Source organism: Fusarium pseudograminearum, chromosome 3, assembly GCF_000303195.2.
Source record: "Fusarium pseudograminearum CS3096 chromosome 3, whole genome shotgun sequence".
Classification (NCBI taxonomy): domain Eukaryota; kingdom Fungi; phylum Ascomycota; class Sordariomycetes; order Hypocreales; family Nectriaceae; genus Fusarium; species Fusarium pseudograminearum.
In genome coordinates, this window is record NC_031953.1 from 2014647 (window position 1) to 2033079 (window position 18433).

Sequence of the window (18433 nt, forward strand, 5' to 3'; positions counted from 1 at the left end):
TAGCATGGTTCGATGAAAAACGCTATGCAAGATGGATGACATTGAGTCGTCTCGAACAAGCACGCAAACTATGCCTAAGTCCCCAATATCAGCGTCGCGAACCTCTCAAGTTGTCCATCTCGAATCCTACATCTGTCCCTCTTGCGGCCTCCTCATCATCGGCGAAGCGTTGCCAGCCAGGCTGGGTGTCGACTCCTGGTCGCGGATACGGCTCGTCACACTTTTGGCTAGATAGTCGAGGCCAGTGGCGTCTGTAGCTCCAATATGCAATACTCATGCCCAGAGCCGAGCCGACGCAGACGTCGTAAACATCGTGGCGGTAATCCTCACATCGGGAAATGGCGACCATGCCAGCTCCGATGAGCGGTAGAAGGCAGACCAAAGCCCGGCTCAGGTCACGGCCACCGGCTGAGTAGCGGAAAACATGGAGTTGTCCAGCAAGAAAAAGGCTGAGAAATCCCAAACCTGCGAACGAGAAGGACGAATGGCCAGAAGGGAATGACCGCCAGCCCTCTTGGAGGATATGGCCGTCCTCTCTCGTGCACACGTCGATGGTAACAAGAGTATTGGCCTTTGTACCAACTGCAGGCTGGCAACGGTCCAGCAAGTCGGGTCGAGGCCGGCCAACAGCGTTCTTGATGATGTCAGTGATGAAGGATGTGAGTACGATGGAGATAAGAAACGAAAGGTAGGTGACTTCATGCTTGGCAGCTGGTGCTCTTGTGGCTATGTTGAAGGCAATGAGGACTCCCAGCGGTATGAACAGGGCGTATACAAAGTTCATGACTATTGGACCATATATTAGTTGTGATCAAAGAGGGTGAGTCTCGACGCTTCAAACGTACAGACGGGAACACGCTCATGAACCGCATACGGGTACGAGATTTGAAGGTCGTTGATGAAGAACATGCGATGAAACGGATCGACGAAGAGAACTGTCTGTAAATCTGTCAGCAGCGGTGCTCTCTTGCAGAATGACAGAATGTGTTGTACAGACCAGGATCCAGCCAGCTAGGAGAAAGAGAAAACCGACGTAGTCAGGCGCATGAGTTGTCTGCAAAGAGTGAGTATCTATTTGGCACATATCTGACTTGGATATTTTCAAACCTTCCAGTACCTTCGTAAGAAGGAAATAGGCCCGCCAGACGAGCCATAGTTTTGAGTCGGTGCCATGATTGATTCTCGTGGTTGAGAATGTGTATGAAGGCCGGGATTGATGGAATACGGGCGGACTGCAAAGACGCATGAGACTAAAAGTCGCTATCTTGTCGCAGGCTCATATGAGTATGGAGAATATTTTTCTTTAATACCACGTCATATCGTCAGTGAACAGCTCGAAGAGTGATCAGGAAGGGTTGGAAGATTGTAGTCGATGATGAGGTTGGACATGTTGCCCAAAGCGGGAATAAGGGGCCCTGATCTTGGAATTTCTGGGGCCATCCAAACTAATAGAGGCTTCGAACGAACCACCAATAGCATCAGCATCTCGAGACAAAGGCTGTAGCAAATATATAATAAATATTAACCTGGCATGTTTCGGCTTCAGATAAGGTTTTCGGTGTGATTTTTAAAACCCATCATTTCTGTTCCTCAGTACCTTTTGACACCTTTCCTAATACCAAGTTGTCACCAAGATGGTGAGGTTTAGAATACAAAACAGTCAATTATAGCCTCTGATGCAAGCTTTCACCACACCAACACTGCGCCTTTATCCGGTAATCGAAGGAATAGCTATAGAGCTGTAGAAAAAATCCCATCACGTTCGAACCTCTTTCTTGAGGAAACATGACTGAAGCTCAAGATTCTTAACTGTGTCTAAACTTGAAAGAGCTATAGGGTAATCAAAATCTCGCTGGGTCCAAGCTCCCTTGGACTTTTGAGAATCGTCAAAGGATCATTTCGCAACTTTCTTCTTAACTAGTGCTCTTCCATCCAATTCTACTACCATCAAGCGATTTTTGCAGACAGGACCTGCGCGCTTTAGGCCACGACGACTACATCATATGGGACATAGCTGGATATATATTGTTGTTTTTATACCGTCCCCCGATATCAAAGCCTGATGTCATAATTTGCGACGCGTGCGCCGAACGAAATGCTCAAGTCGACACATACACCCTCGGCGGCTGCACTGGCGCCGCTGCCTCCAGGATGGAGTGAGCATACAGCGCCGACAGGACACACATACTATTATAATGAGGGAACGAAAGAGTCAACATACAAGCGACCAGGAGTTCAGCCTCCTCCGCAGCCTGCGCAAGCATCATTACCTGCGTACCCTGCATATGGTTCAATACCCTCTCTAGCCGATCCAAATGTCGCCAATGCTTATATGGCGCAATTCAACCAAGATAATAATGGACAAAGACAACACGGTTCACGAGGCGGACATGGAGGCGGGCGTGGGGGTTTCGAAGGGCGACCGCGTCCACAACCGGTGGACAAGCCGAGGAGGAAAGAGCCAATTCCAGGCCACGAGCCGTGGATTCTGGTCTATACCAAATACTCGAGACGATTTGTGTATAACCCTGTCAAAAATACCAGCTACTGGCGCATACCAGAGAAGCTGATGCCCGCTATTTTGGAACTTGACAAGGCACGACTAAGGAAGAAGGCAGCAGGCGAGCCGCAACAAGAGACGGAAGCGAAGCAAGACCATAAAGTGGAAGAGACACCAGAGAAGACTGCGATAGCACAGAAGGCAGATGTCCTCATGACAGGCCTAGACGACGACAGCGAATATGAAGAGGTTGAGGTGACGGACGACGAAGGCGAAGGCCAGGGCGACGACGGTGATGGGGAACACCCGTCTAAGAGGCAGAGGACTGCAGATCCCGATATGGACGATGACGCGCCTTTGGAATTCACAGAAGCCGACTTTGCAGCACAATTGCAGGCCATGGGAGAAGACTACGGTCTCGAACCGGGCGACTATGATGATGGCAATGCAGATGAATGGCCGGAAGGCGCCGAGGGAGTGCCCCTATCCGAAGATGATGCCAAATATCTGTTCAAGGATCTTCTGAATGACTTCAACATCAACCCCTACAGTCCGTGGGAGAAGCTTCTGGAGGAAGGCAAGATCATCGACGATTTGAGATACACCGCGCTTAGCACTACGAAAGCACGCCGAGACTGCTGGGATGAGTGGACGCGCGAGAAGATCGCAGAGTTGAAGGAGCAGCGAGCAAGGCAGGAAAAACGGGATCCTCGTATTGCTTACATGGCATTCCTTCAAGAAAAGGCGACCCCGAAACTGTACTGGCCCGAATTCAAGAGGAAGTACAAGAAGGAGGACGTCATGAAAGATCACAAGATCACGGACAAGGATCGCGAGAAGGCGTATCGAGAACACATTGGGCGGCTGAAAATGCCCCAATCCAAACTCAAGTCCGATCTGACTGCCTTGCTCAAGGCCCAGCCCGTACACCTGCTTAACAACAAGTCGCTATCTACCGGCTTACCCGACCCGGTTCTCACCGACATTCGTTACATATCCCTCGAGCCCAAGATCCGCGATCCCCTGATCGAAGCTTACGTGAGCAACCTACCTCCCCCACCCGAGGATCTGGATGCAGCGATGGAGGACGAAGAACAGCGAAAGTTGCGCGATGCCCGAGAAAAGCGCGAGAAGGCGCTCGAGTCAAGAAATCGCACAGTGGAAGAACAGAGAAGGAAGCGGGAACGTGAGGTGGCGGCCAGTAAGGCCAGATTGCGAGATGAGGAAAGAGAAATCGAGATGGCCATGAGAGTAGGCAAGCAGGGGCTGCAGAGTCAACTGGTCGTCATGAAGGATACGGAAACAGAGTCCTGATGAAGAAGATTCAGTTGTCTATCTGTCTAAATAAAATATTTCCAATCTTGGCAATCAATCTCTAACAATATCTGGGTCGTTGTATCTAATCACAGTCCATACATGAAAGTGAACTTCTTGTCCGCGTAGCGACGGTCATTGAGCCTCTCGCTCTCAACCTCTTCAGGTGTCATGGTGTCCAATATCGCCTTCTTACGCTTGTTAACTGCTGCAAGCATGAATCGATATGAAACATATCCGACCAGCGCGATAGCTAGAAAGCCCAACGTAATATAGAACGGAAGCTTATAATGAGGCTTGTAACGCTGTCGGTATAATTGTGCACCGATCACGCCTCCAAGGTTACCGAATCCGTTGACACCAAGTACAAGCGCTCGCTTGCCAGGCTCGGGTGTGTTGCCGCTGAGCCAAGCCATGGTAAGGGGCGCAGAAATGTACACGCCCGAGAGCAGCACGCATAGTGATATATACTGCCCGGTTCTCGAGGTAATCGTGACGGTAAGGATTAGGCCAACAATTCCGATCACTAAACCGCCCACAATATGATAACCCCGCTCCTTGTGATGATCGGAGCTGAGGGCAAAGATGTATAGGCCAAGAGCGCCGCAGACAAAGGGAGGGACCGTCATCTAATGCCTGGTCAGTCGAGTCCAATTCAAGTTTCTGTTCGAGCATGACATACCAAGTTTGCGAGAATAGACTCGTATCCCAACCCTTGAACAACAAGGGGTAGGAAAACTGAAAAGGCACTGCTGGGCACACTGGCACAGATGTTTAGCACTAGGACAGTCCAGAGCTTCCAGTCCTTAAGCGTCTCAACGAAATCCCTCTTGCTCAAGCGATTCTTTTCTATCCCATCTTCACTGTACTCGTGTTCGACAAATTCGGCATTGTCTTGTTTCATCCGTTCGACTGCAAACTCTCGTTCGTCTGGTCGAAGGAACCAGGCAGAACCTGGACCTCTAGGTAGCCATAGCCAGGCGACAATGGCAAAGAAGCAAGTCAGAGCCCCCTCAATTAGGAATAGGTATTGCCAGTTCTTGAGGCCGCCTCCACGGAGGTGGAAGATTCCGTATGCTTGACTAATGTCAGTTTTTGCACTACCCAAAGTTGAGTTTGGAACCCACAAATTGAGCCGGAGAAGGCACCGGCAATTGCGTATTGTCCATAGAAAAGGGCAAGTCTGACACAGAAATCATATCGTGGGTAAAAGAATGACAAGTACGCCACGGCTGTGGGATAAAATCCCGCCTCGAAGGCTCCAATGAGCAATCGTGTAGCAATGAGTGCCCCTGTAGCAAAGTCAGAAACAACCAATGTCAAAGAATTAGTAAACTAGAGAAACAAGGTCAACGTACTACGTCCTCTAATAAAAGCCTGACCGATAGTCACTGCACCCCAACCAAACTGCCAAGTGTTAGCTAATTCTAGATAGTTGTGCTCGACTTGTCAACTTGCCATCAGAAATGGGATCCAATGCTTAGCACCAATGTAACGCCCAGCAGCGGCAGAAAAAGGCTGGAGGACGACAAAGGTAACAAAGAATAAAGATACAGCCTCATTGAGGTCATCAGGTTCTGCTCCTATGTCGGTAGTAAATCCTAGAATAAATTAGTCAACCAGCCCGAGTAAGAAGAGGAGGGGGTGTTTTCATACCTTGTGTTTCGGCATTGCCAACATTACCTCGGTCAAGGCCATTGAAGAGGTACAGTAGAGACAAAAGGGGAAGGAGAGCGAAATCCAGCTTCTGGTTCAATGCTCGACTTCTTTCCTTGGTGTCATCCATTGAGGCGGTAGTGGCATGGCTGGATTGCGTCTTGCTCGATTCTGTTGACTGGAAAACATTTTGGTCGGTCATATTGACGGTAGGTAATTGTAGTCCAGGCAGAGGGGGGGGAACGAATGGCTTTCCTCATAGATCAAGAAAAAATGGGACAAATTGTTCGTAGTGTACTATTCAAACTCCACGACCAGTCTTTAGGCGTCCTCGTCTCATTCATATACACATCTGGTTAACAGGCAGCAAAGATCCTTAACGCTCCTGCCCCTATTGAGATTCCGTGATAACTTCGCCCAGATGCCTGAGGTCCGGGATTGCTCTGGGGCTTATCCAACGAGACCCCATCCTACGCCTTTCCCAAGGAACTGGTAAGCGTGATCCATGTGAAGGCCCGATCCGGGTGTCATCTTGTTTGTCAACATCGTTCAAAATCAAGGTTTGCTCTCGACCTATCATGAAGTAAGAATCTGACAGCAGACCAAACGCTCGGGATTGAGGCTGACAGGAAAGTGCCTCGAATAGGCATATGGTAACGCCACTGATGCAACCTTGATCGGGGTTGCATGAGCTCTTTGACACCCACTGACCGCATCTTTAGCCTGCACATCAGGCACGTTAGTAGTGATGAAGGGCTATGTGAGTGTCAAAGAGTAGCGGGGATGCGGCAAAGGAGTACCATCTTTGACTCATCACCAAGGAGCGGGACTCGCATAACAGTCGCCAAGCGCCTCCACAATTATGCGCAAAACAGGAAACCGATTATTATCAGTTTCCCGTGATGACCAAACCATGTAGCTAGTGATCTTAAGTCACTAGATGGCGTGCGGGCTGTGTCGTTAGGGCTGTAAGGCTGACATATACCCCGGAATCAGGGATCCTTCGCGCTGCTTACTGAGAAAGTACTGCCGCACCCTAGAACCCAGTGCTACGCCTTGGCTCGTACAAGGGCTTATGAATGATGGAATGAGCCTTCTAGAAAACGAACTCCAGGCGATTGTGTTGCCGAATCGAGCAGTCGACCGTCCCCAAGATCCGTCACTAGCAAGACTTAACTCCCCCGCTGAAACAAATGTTCCCATTGAGATTCACCGGTACCCCACTTGAGTCTTAGATTGAAACGACTGCAGCAAGATAATGGATACATAAGCCAAGACAGTGTTAAAAAGACTCGAGGCTCAGAACTCACGACTGAAGAGGCAAATGTCAGACAGTCTCCACAGCTCCATTGATTCCATCAGGTTCCCACACGGTGAGCGTGAGCCCGAGAGCTTGTCAGACCTTCCAAGGCAGCAGAGAAGATGAAAAAGGTTGAACACCACTGCCCATTGGCCCAAGAACAGGCAGGAGTAATGTAACTCTTCATATTGTCGGGGCTAAGCACCATGCTTGGATTTGGCTGACTCGGATTTGTTTGACTCGGACTTGGTTCTCATAGATTGGTAAAGTATTGGTCATCTTTGCAACTTCCTTGCGTGCCTCGATATTTCCACAGAGTCGGCAACGCCATATTTATTGATATAATGATCAATCAGATCAGCTGGCACCCACTCAAAATATACGTTCTTGACATTGACTTGACGGCGGGGGCCCTTGAGAGAAGCTGAGTGCTTTCCCCAAACTTGCGTTACCTCTTGATGGCCAGTCTCCTCCTAGCCTGGGGGCGAGAAGGGCAATGCTTTCTCTTTCTTAGAAAGGGCAACAAATTTTCCTTGCGGGGCAATGTATCTGGCTGTCAAGATAGTGGATAACGAGCTGACCTTATTGCTAACCGCGGCTGTTTTGTCGATTAGATCCGCTCCGATTAGCACGATGTCGATGCCTCTCGCCGCAACACCGACGCTTGCATCAGTGTGGACTGTCAGATCAAGCATTGGCCTGTTTTCATTGGCAAAGGAAGCAATTTCCTGAGCCATACTAAAACCTTCGAAAAGCGGGCGCGATTCGAGCACGTGGACGTGTATAGGTTGCGACACCTTCCCAAGAACGTGGGTTATAGCCGATACGATAGTAGAGCTGAAAGGGAGAGTAAGGGTTCTGAGTGGACCGTCCTTTGACAGGTGTTGTCCCAAGAAAGCTTGGAATGACGCGTCAGTTCTCAAAACTGGTAGTCCGTCGGTCCCAAGCGTACTTTCCAAGGGCCATGATGTTGTTGTCAACGCTGGATGGGAGTTTACCCTCAATCGTGCTTAGACATGCTAGAACGTTGTTTAGCATCGATGCGCCCATGCTTTCCCGCCCATGCTTCCATAGATGCCAGCCAGCCAGCCAATCTCACGTTTCTCCACCATCGGTCCTTGTCAGAAATGTCGATCTTGCTAATAATCACGTCGTTGTATGTATGAAGAGCCACTGATGCGAGCTGATGAGCTCCGCTCTCGTGATTGTTATGCAAAGCGATCAAGCCCTGGTCGAGGGTGTTGCCGGCCGCCTCACTCAGGTCAACATTGAACCACACCTTTTGGAGGCTTTCAAGGATGCGCGGAACTCTTTCAAAGTTTTCCGAGTCGTCGATAGCGTCTGGATCGAACCATTCATAGCCTTCATGCTCCCAGTCTATTTTGATACCAGCTTCAGCTCGACCACTATTGGTCCCTGACTGGAGGATGAATACCAAAGGATTGACTGTCCATGCTCTCCCAATCGAGTCACCGATAAGAGAAAAGGGCTTCTATTTCCGAAATAGGCGTAGAGAATCCTTGGTAAAAGTGTCGTTTCTTCTCAAGTTCTCTCCAGGATGTGTCGAGTGGATCCGCGTCGGTTTTCTCTACACTGTCGGCGATGCCCGCGTATTTGTGCCTGGGTGGTAGTAAGCACAAATTACAATTATCTGACAATTATAGGAGGAGGCAGGGATTACTGGTGAATGTTTACGTTACAGCTCCGGCGGAAGAGAGCAACTTGTGGCTTCTAGCTTGAGTCATTCGATGGAAGTTGGAAGATGAAGCATGTTACAACGGCTCTGCGATTGAGAAGTGCCATTTGCGGTAGGAATCTGCAAAACCCTAGCAGTTGGCACTAGCGACGATGACTCAAGACAATAGTGAGCTCGTATTGAAGTTAATCTGACAGATAGACAAATATATCGAGAGAATAATGAGATTAAGAGTGAGACAATCCTTCCACGGATACGAGTCACCCACTTCATCACATGACACTCATGTCACCTTCCTCATAACCTATTACTTGTTACGCTTCAATAAGCAAGAACAATTGACGTACCAGGTAGGGGCGACCTCGTTTTGTTTCGTTCTGTTGTTAACAACTCTCCTTTCCACTTGATTTTATTAATGCTTGCCGGGAAATAGCTTCGAAAGGTTCGACATCGATAGACAGCACAATTATCATTATGTTCGCAATCAAACCTCAAAAAAATCCGACGATGTTCTTCCATTCAAATTGACCAATAAGTCTATCTTTCCGGATTCATTAAAAATAATTAACCACCACAGGCCTCAGTATTTCGAAATTCGTTTACATGGTGTAGATCTAAATGAGATACCCATTGTAGGACTGCCAATCAACATCTATCCACGAAACCAACTCATTATATAGCATATGGCCTTGGTCAACAAGAATCGGTTGCTGCAGTGCCTCTGAAGTTAACTTGTCCGGCCATGATTGCCCCGTGTCTACTGTTGTTCGGTTTGCAATTGGATCGTAGGTTGTCGAAGCTTGACTCATGTTGATAGAGCGTGTCGCAGAGCTGATATCAACAGGTATAGGGAGTCTCTGCACAAGAACACGGAGGTCTCTAAGAACCGTGGCGCAGTCTCGCCCATAGTTGCTACCCACACGGCTCTCATCCTCGAACCTGCCGATCACAAAGTCAAGATCGAGTGATCGGGCCTTTTCGGTTCTGGATGACGGACACAGATCTTCAACTAGCTGCTGTAGCATCAACACAATAGCAGCGTTGAATATGAAGTGAAGGCCAGCTTGAAGCAGTTTTCGAGGGTGGTTGACAATCAGGATCTGGCGTGCGAGACGAATGTTGTGCTCTGCCGAGGCTATGCATCGCTTGAGGTGAGGAAGCTGGGGGTGTGTCCTCAAGGAGCATTGGCGAGAGACAAGCTTTTCTGCGAATGACTTTTTGACTAAAGCGAAGAAAACCGGACGAATAGTTAGGATAATGAGCTGCGAAGTAAGGTCAGCTACAGTGTCGACAAAGATAGAGGATTGAACAAGATACCTGGTTGTAGTGCATGTGCAACAAGCAGGTGGCCGGATCATCGCTTAGTCCGTTGCTCGAGAGTCGTAAGGTCGGAGGAAGATTTAGACTCCAAGCATCCAGCATTTTAATTTCTCCTTCGAGGCTTTTCACAGGCCTCGCAATATCTTCCGAAGGGGATATGCGATATGTGTTACACACGATATGACTTGAGATTCGTGAAAGCTCGACGTGCGCCTTGAGACCATCGGCTGGGGGCATAGATCTGTTGTACAAGGTAAGCTAAAGAAACACAAGAGAATAGATATATGAACATACGGAGCATCACGAGGGGGTTCTAAACGGATGGCGTCATCCATAATGGTTGGGGGTCTTCCCATCAGGCAACTGAGATAGCGATCTAGCACATACAACGTCCAAAAGACTCGCTTGCCACTTTCATCTAGCCAGCCCCTGTGAGAGCCGTGCATGATGCTGATATGCATGGCGGTGCTCACACACATGTAGGCAGCATCGCGGCGATTCATCTCAATCAGGTAGAATCCCATCAGAGTTAACGCTGCAACTTCATTAGGTGTAAAGCGTGTGATGTCAAGAGGATTCCCCAAGAGTATACGGGCCCTGCTGAAGTAACTCTCGCTGAGATGAGAATCTATTGAAATGTCCTGGGGTGGCATGATTATAGCTTGGGAGACCACAGCGAATGCAGTCTGGTACAGAGCGAAAGGACGGCACTTTTTCAATCGGGCGACTGGCGAGTCTCGCTCTAGTGAAGGGATCACAGGTGTCACTGATAGATTTCCCCACCAGTAGATACCGCCACTCGGCCAGTTTCCGTTTCCGTCTTGAATGAAGTACCGTAGCTCGGATAACATAGAATCCATCTCTGGGTGAGTAGGGAACCATGTAGGGTCGACATCACGATCGTGCAAAGGACGAGAGTCGTAGGTCTGATAGCGGCCAAGACTCGACAAGAACGCACTGCCATCGGAGCCCGGGCGAAGATTCTGGTATGCAAGAGGCAGAACAGTCGTCATGAACTCTTTCAAGTAGTCAAGAAAAGTTGCACCGCTCGTCTCGCCGAGGAAGCGCGCATAGCCGTCAGGATCATGCAGCAGACGACCTTCGGTAGCCGTCAGGTTCTCGTCTTCATCTTGCCTCTGGTTTTGAGTCGGTATGGAATGTGATGGTTGGGGAAGATGTGATCGTGGTAGCCCAAGGTTGAGCTCTTGGATTCGCGCATCTGGAAATTGAATTTGAGACTGAGACTGAGACTGAGACTGAGATTGAGATTGAGACTGTGGGATTTGCTGGAATTGTCGATGAACGCTGGGATATTGGTATTGAGGAAGCTCATGTGCACCCCTGGCGATATGTGTATGGCCATCTATGGTTGGTATCGTATGTATAGGAACGGTTGGCCCAACACCATGCCCAACACTATGACCAGAACCAGATACTGTCCAACCAAGCAATGCAGATAGCTCTTGGCGACTGTTGGCATCGGGAACCGCGTTGAATATAGCTGCAGGTATAGTATCCCGAAGCACCCGCTCATAGAGATCAACCTTGTGTTTTAGCTCTTGGAGCTCTGAGCGTGTAACGGACACCTTCTCAACAGGAAGAGGATATACACAGTCGCGTGAAGAGGATTGACATTGTCGACACGGGTGCTCACCAGAGCACCTGACTCTTCTCACGTTGCAAGCATTGCACCTTTGAACAAGACATTCGTTAGACTAGATCAATACGTGTTCTGTTCCCCTAAAGAGAGTTTGATACATGCGCGGCGACGTCTGAACAGGCCGCTATCTAGAGAGAGATGATATTGGTAGATAGTAGACAGACTAGTGGTGCATAGCAATTGATCGATAACACCTTTTTGGAGGAGACATCATATATCAACAGCTACGGACCACTAAAAAAAAAGAAAGGAGATATGTAGGACAATTAACTAAACAACCGAAAAAGACGACTTACGCTGTAGCGACACGCTTGCGGTGTTCGGGAGCAACCTTGTGTCGGCGGGGATTGACAGGAAGCCTTCGTGGAACGGAAGCAACATTAGCATTAGCATTGGCAGTAGCCGCAGTAGCAGTAGCCCGAAGTCCTGGCGACTGTGCTCCAGCTGCTTCAGTTCCAGTTAGACCAGACTCAGGTTCAGAGTCTTGGGGCCCGAGGGGCTTCATGGCTTAGTCGTCGGGTCGGGTCGTGGGCTTGTGTTCCAAGAGGAGAACAGAACATTCGTCGTATGCTTCCATTGACTGAGAACCAGTCAGCCCCTGTTCAGTTCTGCTCAGTTGCCTTGACTTTTTTGTTGCTTTCCTACTATGTACCTACCTTAAAGAGCTAGACAAGGATAGTTAGGGGGGATCAAGTCCCTGGGGAAGTTAGGTTAGCAGTTTTTAGGTAGGTAGGATTCCCCACGCAGGTATGAACTGATGGCCTATGGAACCGAGTCTCTCCTGTTCTGTTCTGCAAGAAACAAGAGACTTCTTTTTATCTCGTTGGTGCGGATGGAAATTAGATTAGTAGAAAAAACCGGTTAATCAATTATGGAGAAGTCGAATCACCAAGACAGAAAGAGGAAAATCCGAGAACAAAATAAAAAAGACATCAACTACCAATGGTTCCTTTCGCTTGCTGCACGGCACGGCACGGTCAAGGCAACCCTTGCTAATGCCTCCCTCCACTCCTTTCTGAATGTTGGCTCCGTTCTAACGTTGGCATTTATTATGTTCTGTTTACTAGATATGTGATAGTGAAGAAAACACTGTAGCAAGTGGCCCCGTTCTTCTTTCCTTTCCATATTCCCAGCAACGGCCTGGCCGGTTTATCCGTATCAACCTAATTGTCAGTAAGATGCCATCAACAACGCACAACTGACGTTTCTTTACACATGGTTCCAAGGCCAAACTGAACCGAGGCCCGCTTGAAATAAGACGGGTTGACAGGGGATTGCAACCTTGTCAGCTTTCGATGTCATTATCTAGAACACGGAGTGGTTTGCTTACACAAGCAACATCTTGCAATTTCCTGTATGAACCTCAATATGGAAATCATCCAAGGGTCAGTCGCCAAAACGTAATACAGTTGGGATGAGGCAAGACTCTTGTTTATGTTTGTGCCAAAGCGCACCCTTGCTTTGAGTAAGAACATTACCGATTTCCATTGCAATAGGCAAAGTCTTGGCGAACAAGTCTGTGCAGCGTGGCAAAAGGATGTCCGGCCCGTCTTAACATAATATTATCTAGGTAGAGAGTGTTAAGATACTACAGACAACAGTCATCCAGGACAGGGCATAATGGCTCAGCAACAAAGCTCGAGTCTCGGAGCCGGCCAGATTTGATATTGGCATGATCGCTGTTGAAGCCCAGTCCAGTCATGCGCCGTCTGCATGATCCTGCTTTGCCTACCCAATGATACCTTGCTTGCTTGGTTGGGAGATTCTCTTCAATACTGCCCATTCTAGACACTGATCCGTTCTGGTGTAACGGAGATACTACGCTTATCGGACAACAACAACACTCGATATAGGAGTCAAAATTATGAAGTCATACTAGGTGCCATGCCATGACTGAAGTGTCAGAGAGGTTAAGAGCCAAGCTCTTGTTAACAATTGTTTTGAAATAGTTAGTCTAAGATATGGTATCCGTTTGACATACACAAAGTAAAGGATGTCTTTCACAATGAAGTTTGCCATATATACATATACATTTCTTCATGTAATAGTATGGTTCTAATAATATCTACAAAACACCACAAAACAAATTCCACCTTTTTGTTCGCACCATCTCTAGACAATGATAACACTGAAAACAAAGAGAGATATAAAAAATAGGATATAAAAAAAAGATGCCAGCCAGAGAACTTCTGTTTCGAGTTCAATCAACCATTTTCGCTGCCCGTGCTAACCAATAACACAACACTTTCAAGTAAACATTCCATTCATTCATGCTCTCGTGACAATTTATTGCTTGAAAATAGACTGAACGATCTCGCCTGAACGTGTGCTCAGAACAGAAAGAAGTGTGTCGCTCAACTGAAACAAAATTGTTAGTACAGATAAATGTTAAGAGAATGGTGGATCACTTACTCCGTGGGTACCCTCACAGCAGCCTTGCAACCAGACGCCAGAGTCATCGGCAACCGTGCCAGGTGAGAACTTGACTCGGTAATCTCTTGCGACAGCTAGCTTGCGCTCTCCATCTTGTGTCTCAACGTTCCAGCCGTTGGCTCCCTTGGGGGACTCGTTGCGTCCCGACACAGTCTTGGGGAGCATCGTCCAGGCATCCTTGAGCATGTCGATGTGGGCGCTTCGCTTGTAACCAGTAGCAGCGATGATCAAGTCAACGTCAAAGGTCTCCTGATCGACGAAGCCGTCAAGGGGGCCGTCATTCACGCGCTGAACCTTGATCTCGAGAACATCGCCCTTGGTGTCGACACTGGCAATCTCGCGTCCTGAGAGGATTCGGTGGGGCCATTGGGTCTCATCGTCGCTAATTTCACGCTTCTGGTCGTACATCTTCTCAAACAAGTGCTCAATGAGCTCCAGGCGGACGACACCGTAGTTGGTCGCACGAGCCTCGGTCAGCAGAGTCTCGCGAGCCTTTACAGATCGTGGCCACAGGTTGTCAATGTACTCAGGGTTGAAGATAGAGTTCACACTGTACGTCATTGTCAGTAAATATTCCAAGTTTGAGTAGACTTGCACAGGTAAATGACTTACAAAGGTGAGTCATCACTAGGACGGAGGAACTCCTGGCGCATGATGAGGTAGGTCTTGGAGTTGGGGTACAGGTTCTGGACATTGTTGAAGATCTCGGCGGCACTTTGACCAGCACCGATAACAGCAACTCGGTAGGGAGCGTTCTGCTTGGCAAGGATTTGAGGGGCGTAGTTGGCGAATTGGGAAGAGTGCAGAACACGAGGGTGCTTTGCGGGAAGGCTCTTGGGGAGAGAGGGCTGGCCACCAGCGGCAACAAGAACATGTCGGCTGCGGAAAGACTGAATCTGGCCAGTCTTGCCATTGCGGGCCTGGACAGTAAAAGACTTGACAGCACCGGCCTCCTTGCTCTCAGGGGAGATGGAAAGGACTTCGTTGTTGTAGTTGACGACGTGGTCGAACCAAGAAGAGCACCAGCGGAGGTAGTCCTCGTACTCAGTACGGGCAGGCAAGAAAGTGCCTAGGTTGGTAAAGTCAACTAGACGACCCTGGCTGTGGAGGTAGTTGAGGAAAGTGAACTCAGATCGTGGGTTGCGGAGAGTAGCCATATCCTTGATGAAGGAGATTTGCATCTTGGCACCAGGGAGCAGCATGCCGGCGTGCCATGCAAACTTGGGCTGTTTCTCGAGGAAAAGAACCTTGGGTGCTGTGCCGTCAGGGCGGAGATTTCGGCCTTCAGCAATGGCATCGTGCATAGCAACGGCCACAGCCAGGGAAGCAGGACCGAAACCGGCACAGATGAGATCGAATTCTGAGTCTGCGGAAGCTGTCTCGAGATGGCGCGATCTCTCCTTGTGAACGCGAGGTCCATGGCGGACGGCTGTGGGAGCATCGTTGCCGTTGCCGTGGCCATTCATGTGACCGTTGCTGAAACCGTTTGTGCCGTTAGAATGTCCGTTGATACCGTTGCTGGTACCGTTGGAGACGGGAGCATCTGAACCAGAGAAAGAAATCTCGCTGTGGGGACTCATGATGGCTGATTTTTGTTTTGATGGGGTATATAACTGGAAAATAAATGGCTGTTTATGGATTGAAGCCTTCAAGTCGTGAAGCAGATGGGCAACTTGAGAAATAGAATGCCCTTTCAAAATTTCAGGTAAATAAATACCAGTCGAGTGGTTAATGCGTAACAAGCGGGTTTGTATAAGAGGTGGAAGGCTGAGGGAAGTTGAGATGTTGATGAGGATATAAAATGAATAAGAGGGACACAATCAGGGCCTGACTCTGACGATGAAGGATAAATGGGTAGCTTATTTATGTAATCCGATCCAGTCCAGTCCCGCAAAGGTCTTGAAAAGGTAAAGGTGAAGCTTCTTTATGGATGATAGAAAGAATGGAGGAACGGGATGGTTCCGAGAGATGGGGGGAGATATGGGCATTTTGTAGTTTTAGAGTAGACGGGGATGATATGGGATGGACTCTGATCTACAAGGAGCCCATTGATTCGGTCCCATTCTCAAACTAGAACCAAACGATGGGCCCTCGAGAGAAGGAAGAGACGAATCCCTACTACCTACATAGACTACAACAGCTCACGGTTAAGCTCTTCTCCATCGAAGTGAAGGGGTACCTACATCTCATTACATGAGAAAAGCACTCCCAGCAGAGGTACATGGCAGAGGCGGATACGAGTACCTTACTTAGTTCAACAGTCAAATTTCCCCATGTATAATACAACCTTGTCAAGCTTGTACGTACGGGGAGAAGGTACATTTGTGATGGAACCATGATACATGAAAAGCATCCATGATGGGGACACTACGTAGGTACCTAAAGACCGCAGCTAAACCCACTGCAGCAGAGCGATGGAAACGACTGTTATTGCAGGCCTTTTTTTTTCGTTTCTTTTTTTTTTCTTTCTGATCTAAGTGCCGTACATCCTTGTCCCGGAAGCCAACGTGGAGCTATAGTTGCCAAGCAATGGATTGGATCACAACGGCAGAAGAGAGGCTTGGTCAGTTGCTACACTGTAAAGAGAATAGAAATGGTGACGGAATTCATTCAGTCAACGTCAGTTTAGAAGCCTGCAAACCCCCAAAAGCCAAAGCCTGGGCCCTGCTCATGAGTAGCGCGCAGCCTAATTTAGTGCTCTAAAGACAAGGGTGGGATCGGGAATGGGTGGGCTTGAGAGAGCTAGGGGGAGGGGTGTATCCAACCCAGCCAAAACGAGAGGAAGAAAACATCAACCTTTTAGAGCTTTAGCTTGGAGGGGTCATACATGCCATCTTTGGGCAGCTTCCGTTGTATCTGTAATTTTTGTATGTTGGATTTCTTTTTTCTACTTTTTATGCCGGTTCCTAATGGTGCAATATCTCCATATCTCCGTATTGCAATGATATTCATAAGGGAAATGCACCTGCCAAAACTGGGCAATAGGTAGCACCTACCTTAGTACTCTGTAGCCTCCAAGTCCTCGACCTATTATCCAGTTGCTCCCTTCCTTACCCATGAGAATGCAATGGCCGTCGATCAAGATTAACACAAATTCTGAAAGCTTTACCCATACATAACAATCACAGTCTGATCCCTTCCCCCAAAAGCGACTCTTTTAGCCGCGGCATCACCACCATCATCGACACCATACATGGAAACAACGGGTTAGACCGGTTACCAAGCTATAAGGGAATGCAAATGGAAGGAAAATATCGCACAGTCACAGTCAATCGAATGTCTCTGAGGCGGCTCCTCCACGTCCATGGCCGCGGTGTACCTCGTGGACCCTCCTCGTGGGACCTCATCGACGCCGTGAAGTTCCGTAGCGCGAGGGTGAGTGAAAACTTCCAGTCCACCTACAAACGAAACCCGCACCATATTCCCCGAGTAGCATCAACCGTCATGCTGGGCTGCGGGTCCAGCAGTCAGCCTCCCAGCGCCAGCACCGGCGTGGATGACTTGGAACTCTTCAGGGGTGCGTGGCGACCAGGCTAGGACTTAGGTCCGACACTGGAAGATCAACGAGGAAACGATAGACATCGGATGACCGAAAAACAAGAACTTGAATAAGCATCAACCTCTAACAGACTATAGCTTTGACAAGAGTCGTTAAATCTGGTTAAAGTTTGGAAGCCGATGATCTTAGACATATACCTATTGCCTCTACCTATATGGACGAATACGATACGACTTGGTATGTAATAAGGCGTCTTTCGTGCATGGCGATCCATGTACGTTGACATCTTCAGATAAGAAGTGGGTGTTGTGTCGTGAAACCTGTCTGAGTTTGAAGTATACCAAGCTTGCTGTGCACCACTTTCTTCCTTACAGCATCAAAAACGCCAACTACTACTCGGTCCATGTGTTCTTTTACTTGAATGCTGCTTTTCAGTTGGAAGCATTATTTCTACACTCCGTCCCGGTTTCGCCTATGCAAAGCCGAGTCCTGATGGTCGGCCGGAGGGAGTGGATGTTTTTTCTCTAATGCGATGCAGAGCTAGTCAAGGATTCCCGGTCAAGATGCGCGGAATTAAGCGAAAGTGATGCGATGCCGGTGTTCATACTTGAGAAAAGGATCAGATAAGATTGGCATGGCAAAACGTCGCGAGGCGGCCTTGGCGAACTCTCTGGAGCTGGCCACTCCCAGACAAGGGGTCACGGCAGAGACTCTTAGTGCCGGAGGCACTCAACATAGAGGAAGGAGATTCGCTAAAAGGTCCAAGTCACTGGCTGGTTACTACTACACTGGGCTGATGCAGACCCTGAAGACGCTACGTATCGTCTCGTAGGATCGTGAGCGTGGGAGTGGGCATGTCATGGCGTGGCAAAGGGCCCGAACTCGTGCGTTTTGGCCGATGACGGCTTTCTACAGCCCCCCACCTACCTACCTCGGGTTTCTATGTGAAGCTTCACACCGGTCGATACAATACGACGTCAATCCCTGAAACAAGAAGGAAGAAAATTCTGACGAGCAAAGAGGGCGGCGATGAACGGCTTTGACGGCATAAATGG

The 18433-nt window shown here is 48.7% G+C and overlaps 5 protein-coding genes across 5 annotated transcripts, besides 1 other annotated feature; 1 reads left to right on the plus strand and 4 right to left on the minus strand.

Annotated features, from left to right (window-relative positions):
• Window positions 1-88: 88 nt before the first annotated feature.
• On the minus strand, window positions 89-1173 carry FPSE_09278 (uncharacterized protein; the record flags this gene model as incomplete). Its single annotated transcript, XM_009262395.1, has 4 exons — window positions 89-786; window positions 846-939; window positions 998-1054; window positions 1108-1173. 4 exons carry the CDS (start codon window positions 1171-1173, stop codon window positions 89-91), a joined length of 915 nt encoding a protein of 304 aa, XP_009260670.1.
• Window positions 1174-2095: 922 nt separating this feature from the next.
• FPSE_09279 (uncharacterized protein) lies at window positions 2096-3814 on the plus strand (the record flags this gene model as incomplete). Its single annotated transcript, XM_009262396.1, has 1 exon — window positions 2096-3814. One exon carries the CDS (start codon window positions 2096-2098, stop codon window positions 3812-3814), a length of 1719 nt encoding a protein of 572 aa, XP_009260671.1.
• An 89-nt stretch (window positions 3815-3903) lies between these two features.
• On the minus strand, window positions 3904-5672 carry FPSE_09280 (uncharacterized protein; the record flags this gene model as incomplete). The annotated part of the gene is made up of 6 exons (XM_009262397.1): window positions 3904-4443; window positions 4497-4891; window positions 4942-5106; window positions 5173-5221; window positions 5369-5415; window positions 5471-5672. The coding sequence occupies 6 exons, from the start codon at window positions 5670-5672 to the stop codon at window positions 3904-3906; spliced, it is 1398 nt and encodes a 465-aa protein (XP_009260672.1).
• Window positions 5673-7243: 1571 nt separating this feature from the next.
• On the minus strand, window positions 7244-11951 carry FPSE_09281 (uncharacterized protein; the record flags this gene model as incomplete). The annotated part of the gene is made up of 9 exons (XM_009262398.1): window positions 7244-7607; window positions 7723-7835; window positions 7870-8262; window positions 8363-8390; window positions 8814-8843; window positions 9094-9728; window positions 9784-10027; window positions 10081-11478; window positions 11743-11951. 9 exons carry the CDS (start codon window positions 11949-11951, stop codon window positions 7244-7246), a joined length of 3414 nt encoding a protein of 1137 aa, XP_009260673.1.
• Window positions 11952-13732: 1781 nt separating this feature from the next.
• Window positions 13733-15459, minus strand: SIDA (the record flags this gene model as incomplete). Its single annotated transcript, XM_009262399.1, has 3 exons — window positions 13733-13804; window positions 13859-14429; window positions 14492-15459. 3 exons carry the CDS (start codon window positions 15457-15459, stop codon window positions 13733-13735), a joined length of 1611 nt encoding a protein of 536 aa, XP_009260674.1.
• Window positions 15460-16317: 858 nt separating this feature from the next.
• Window positions 16318-16349: a repeat region.
• The last annotated feature ends 2084 nt before the right edge of the window (window positions 16350-18433 follow it).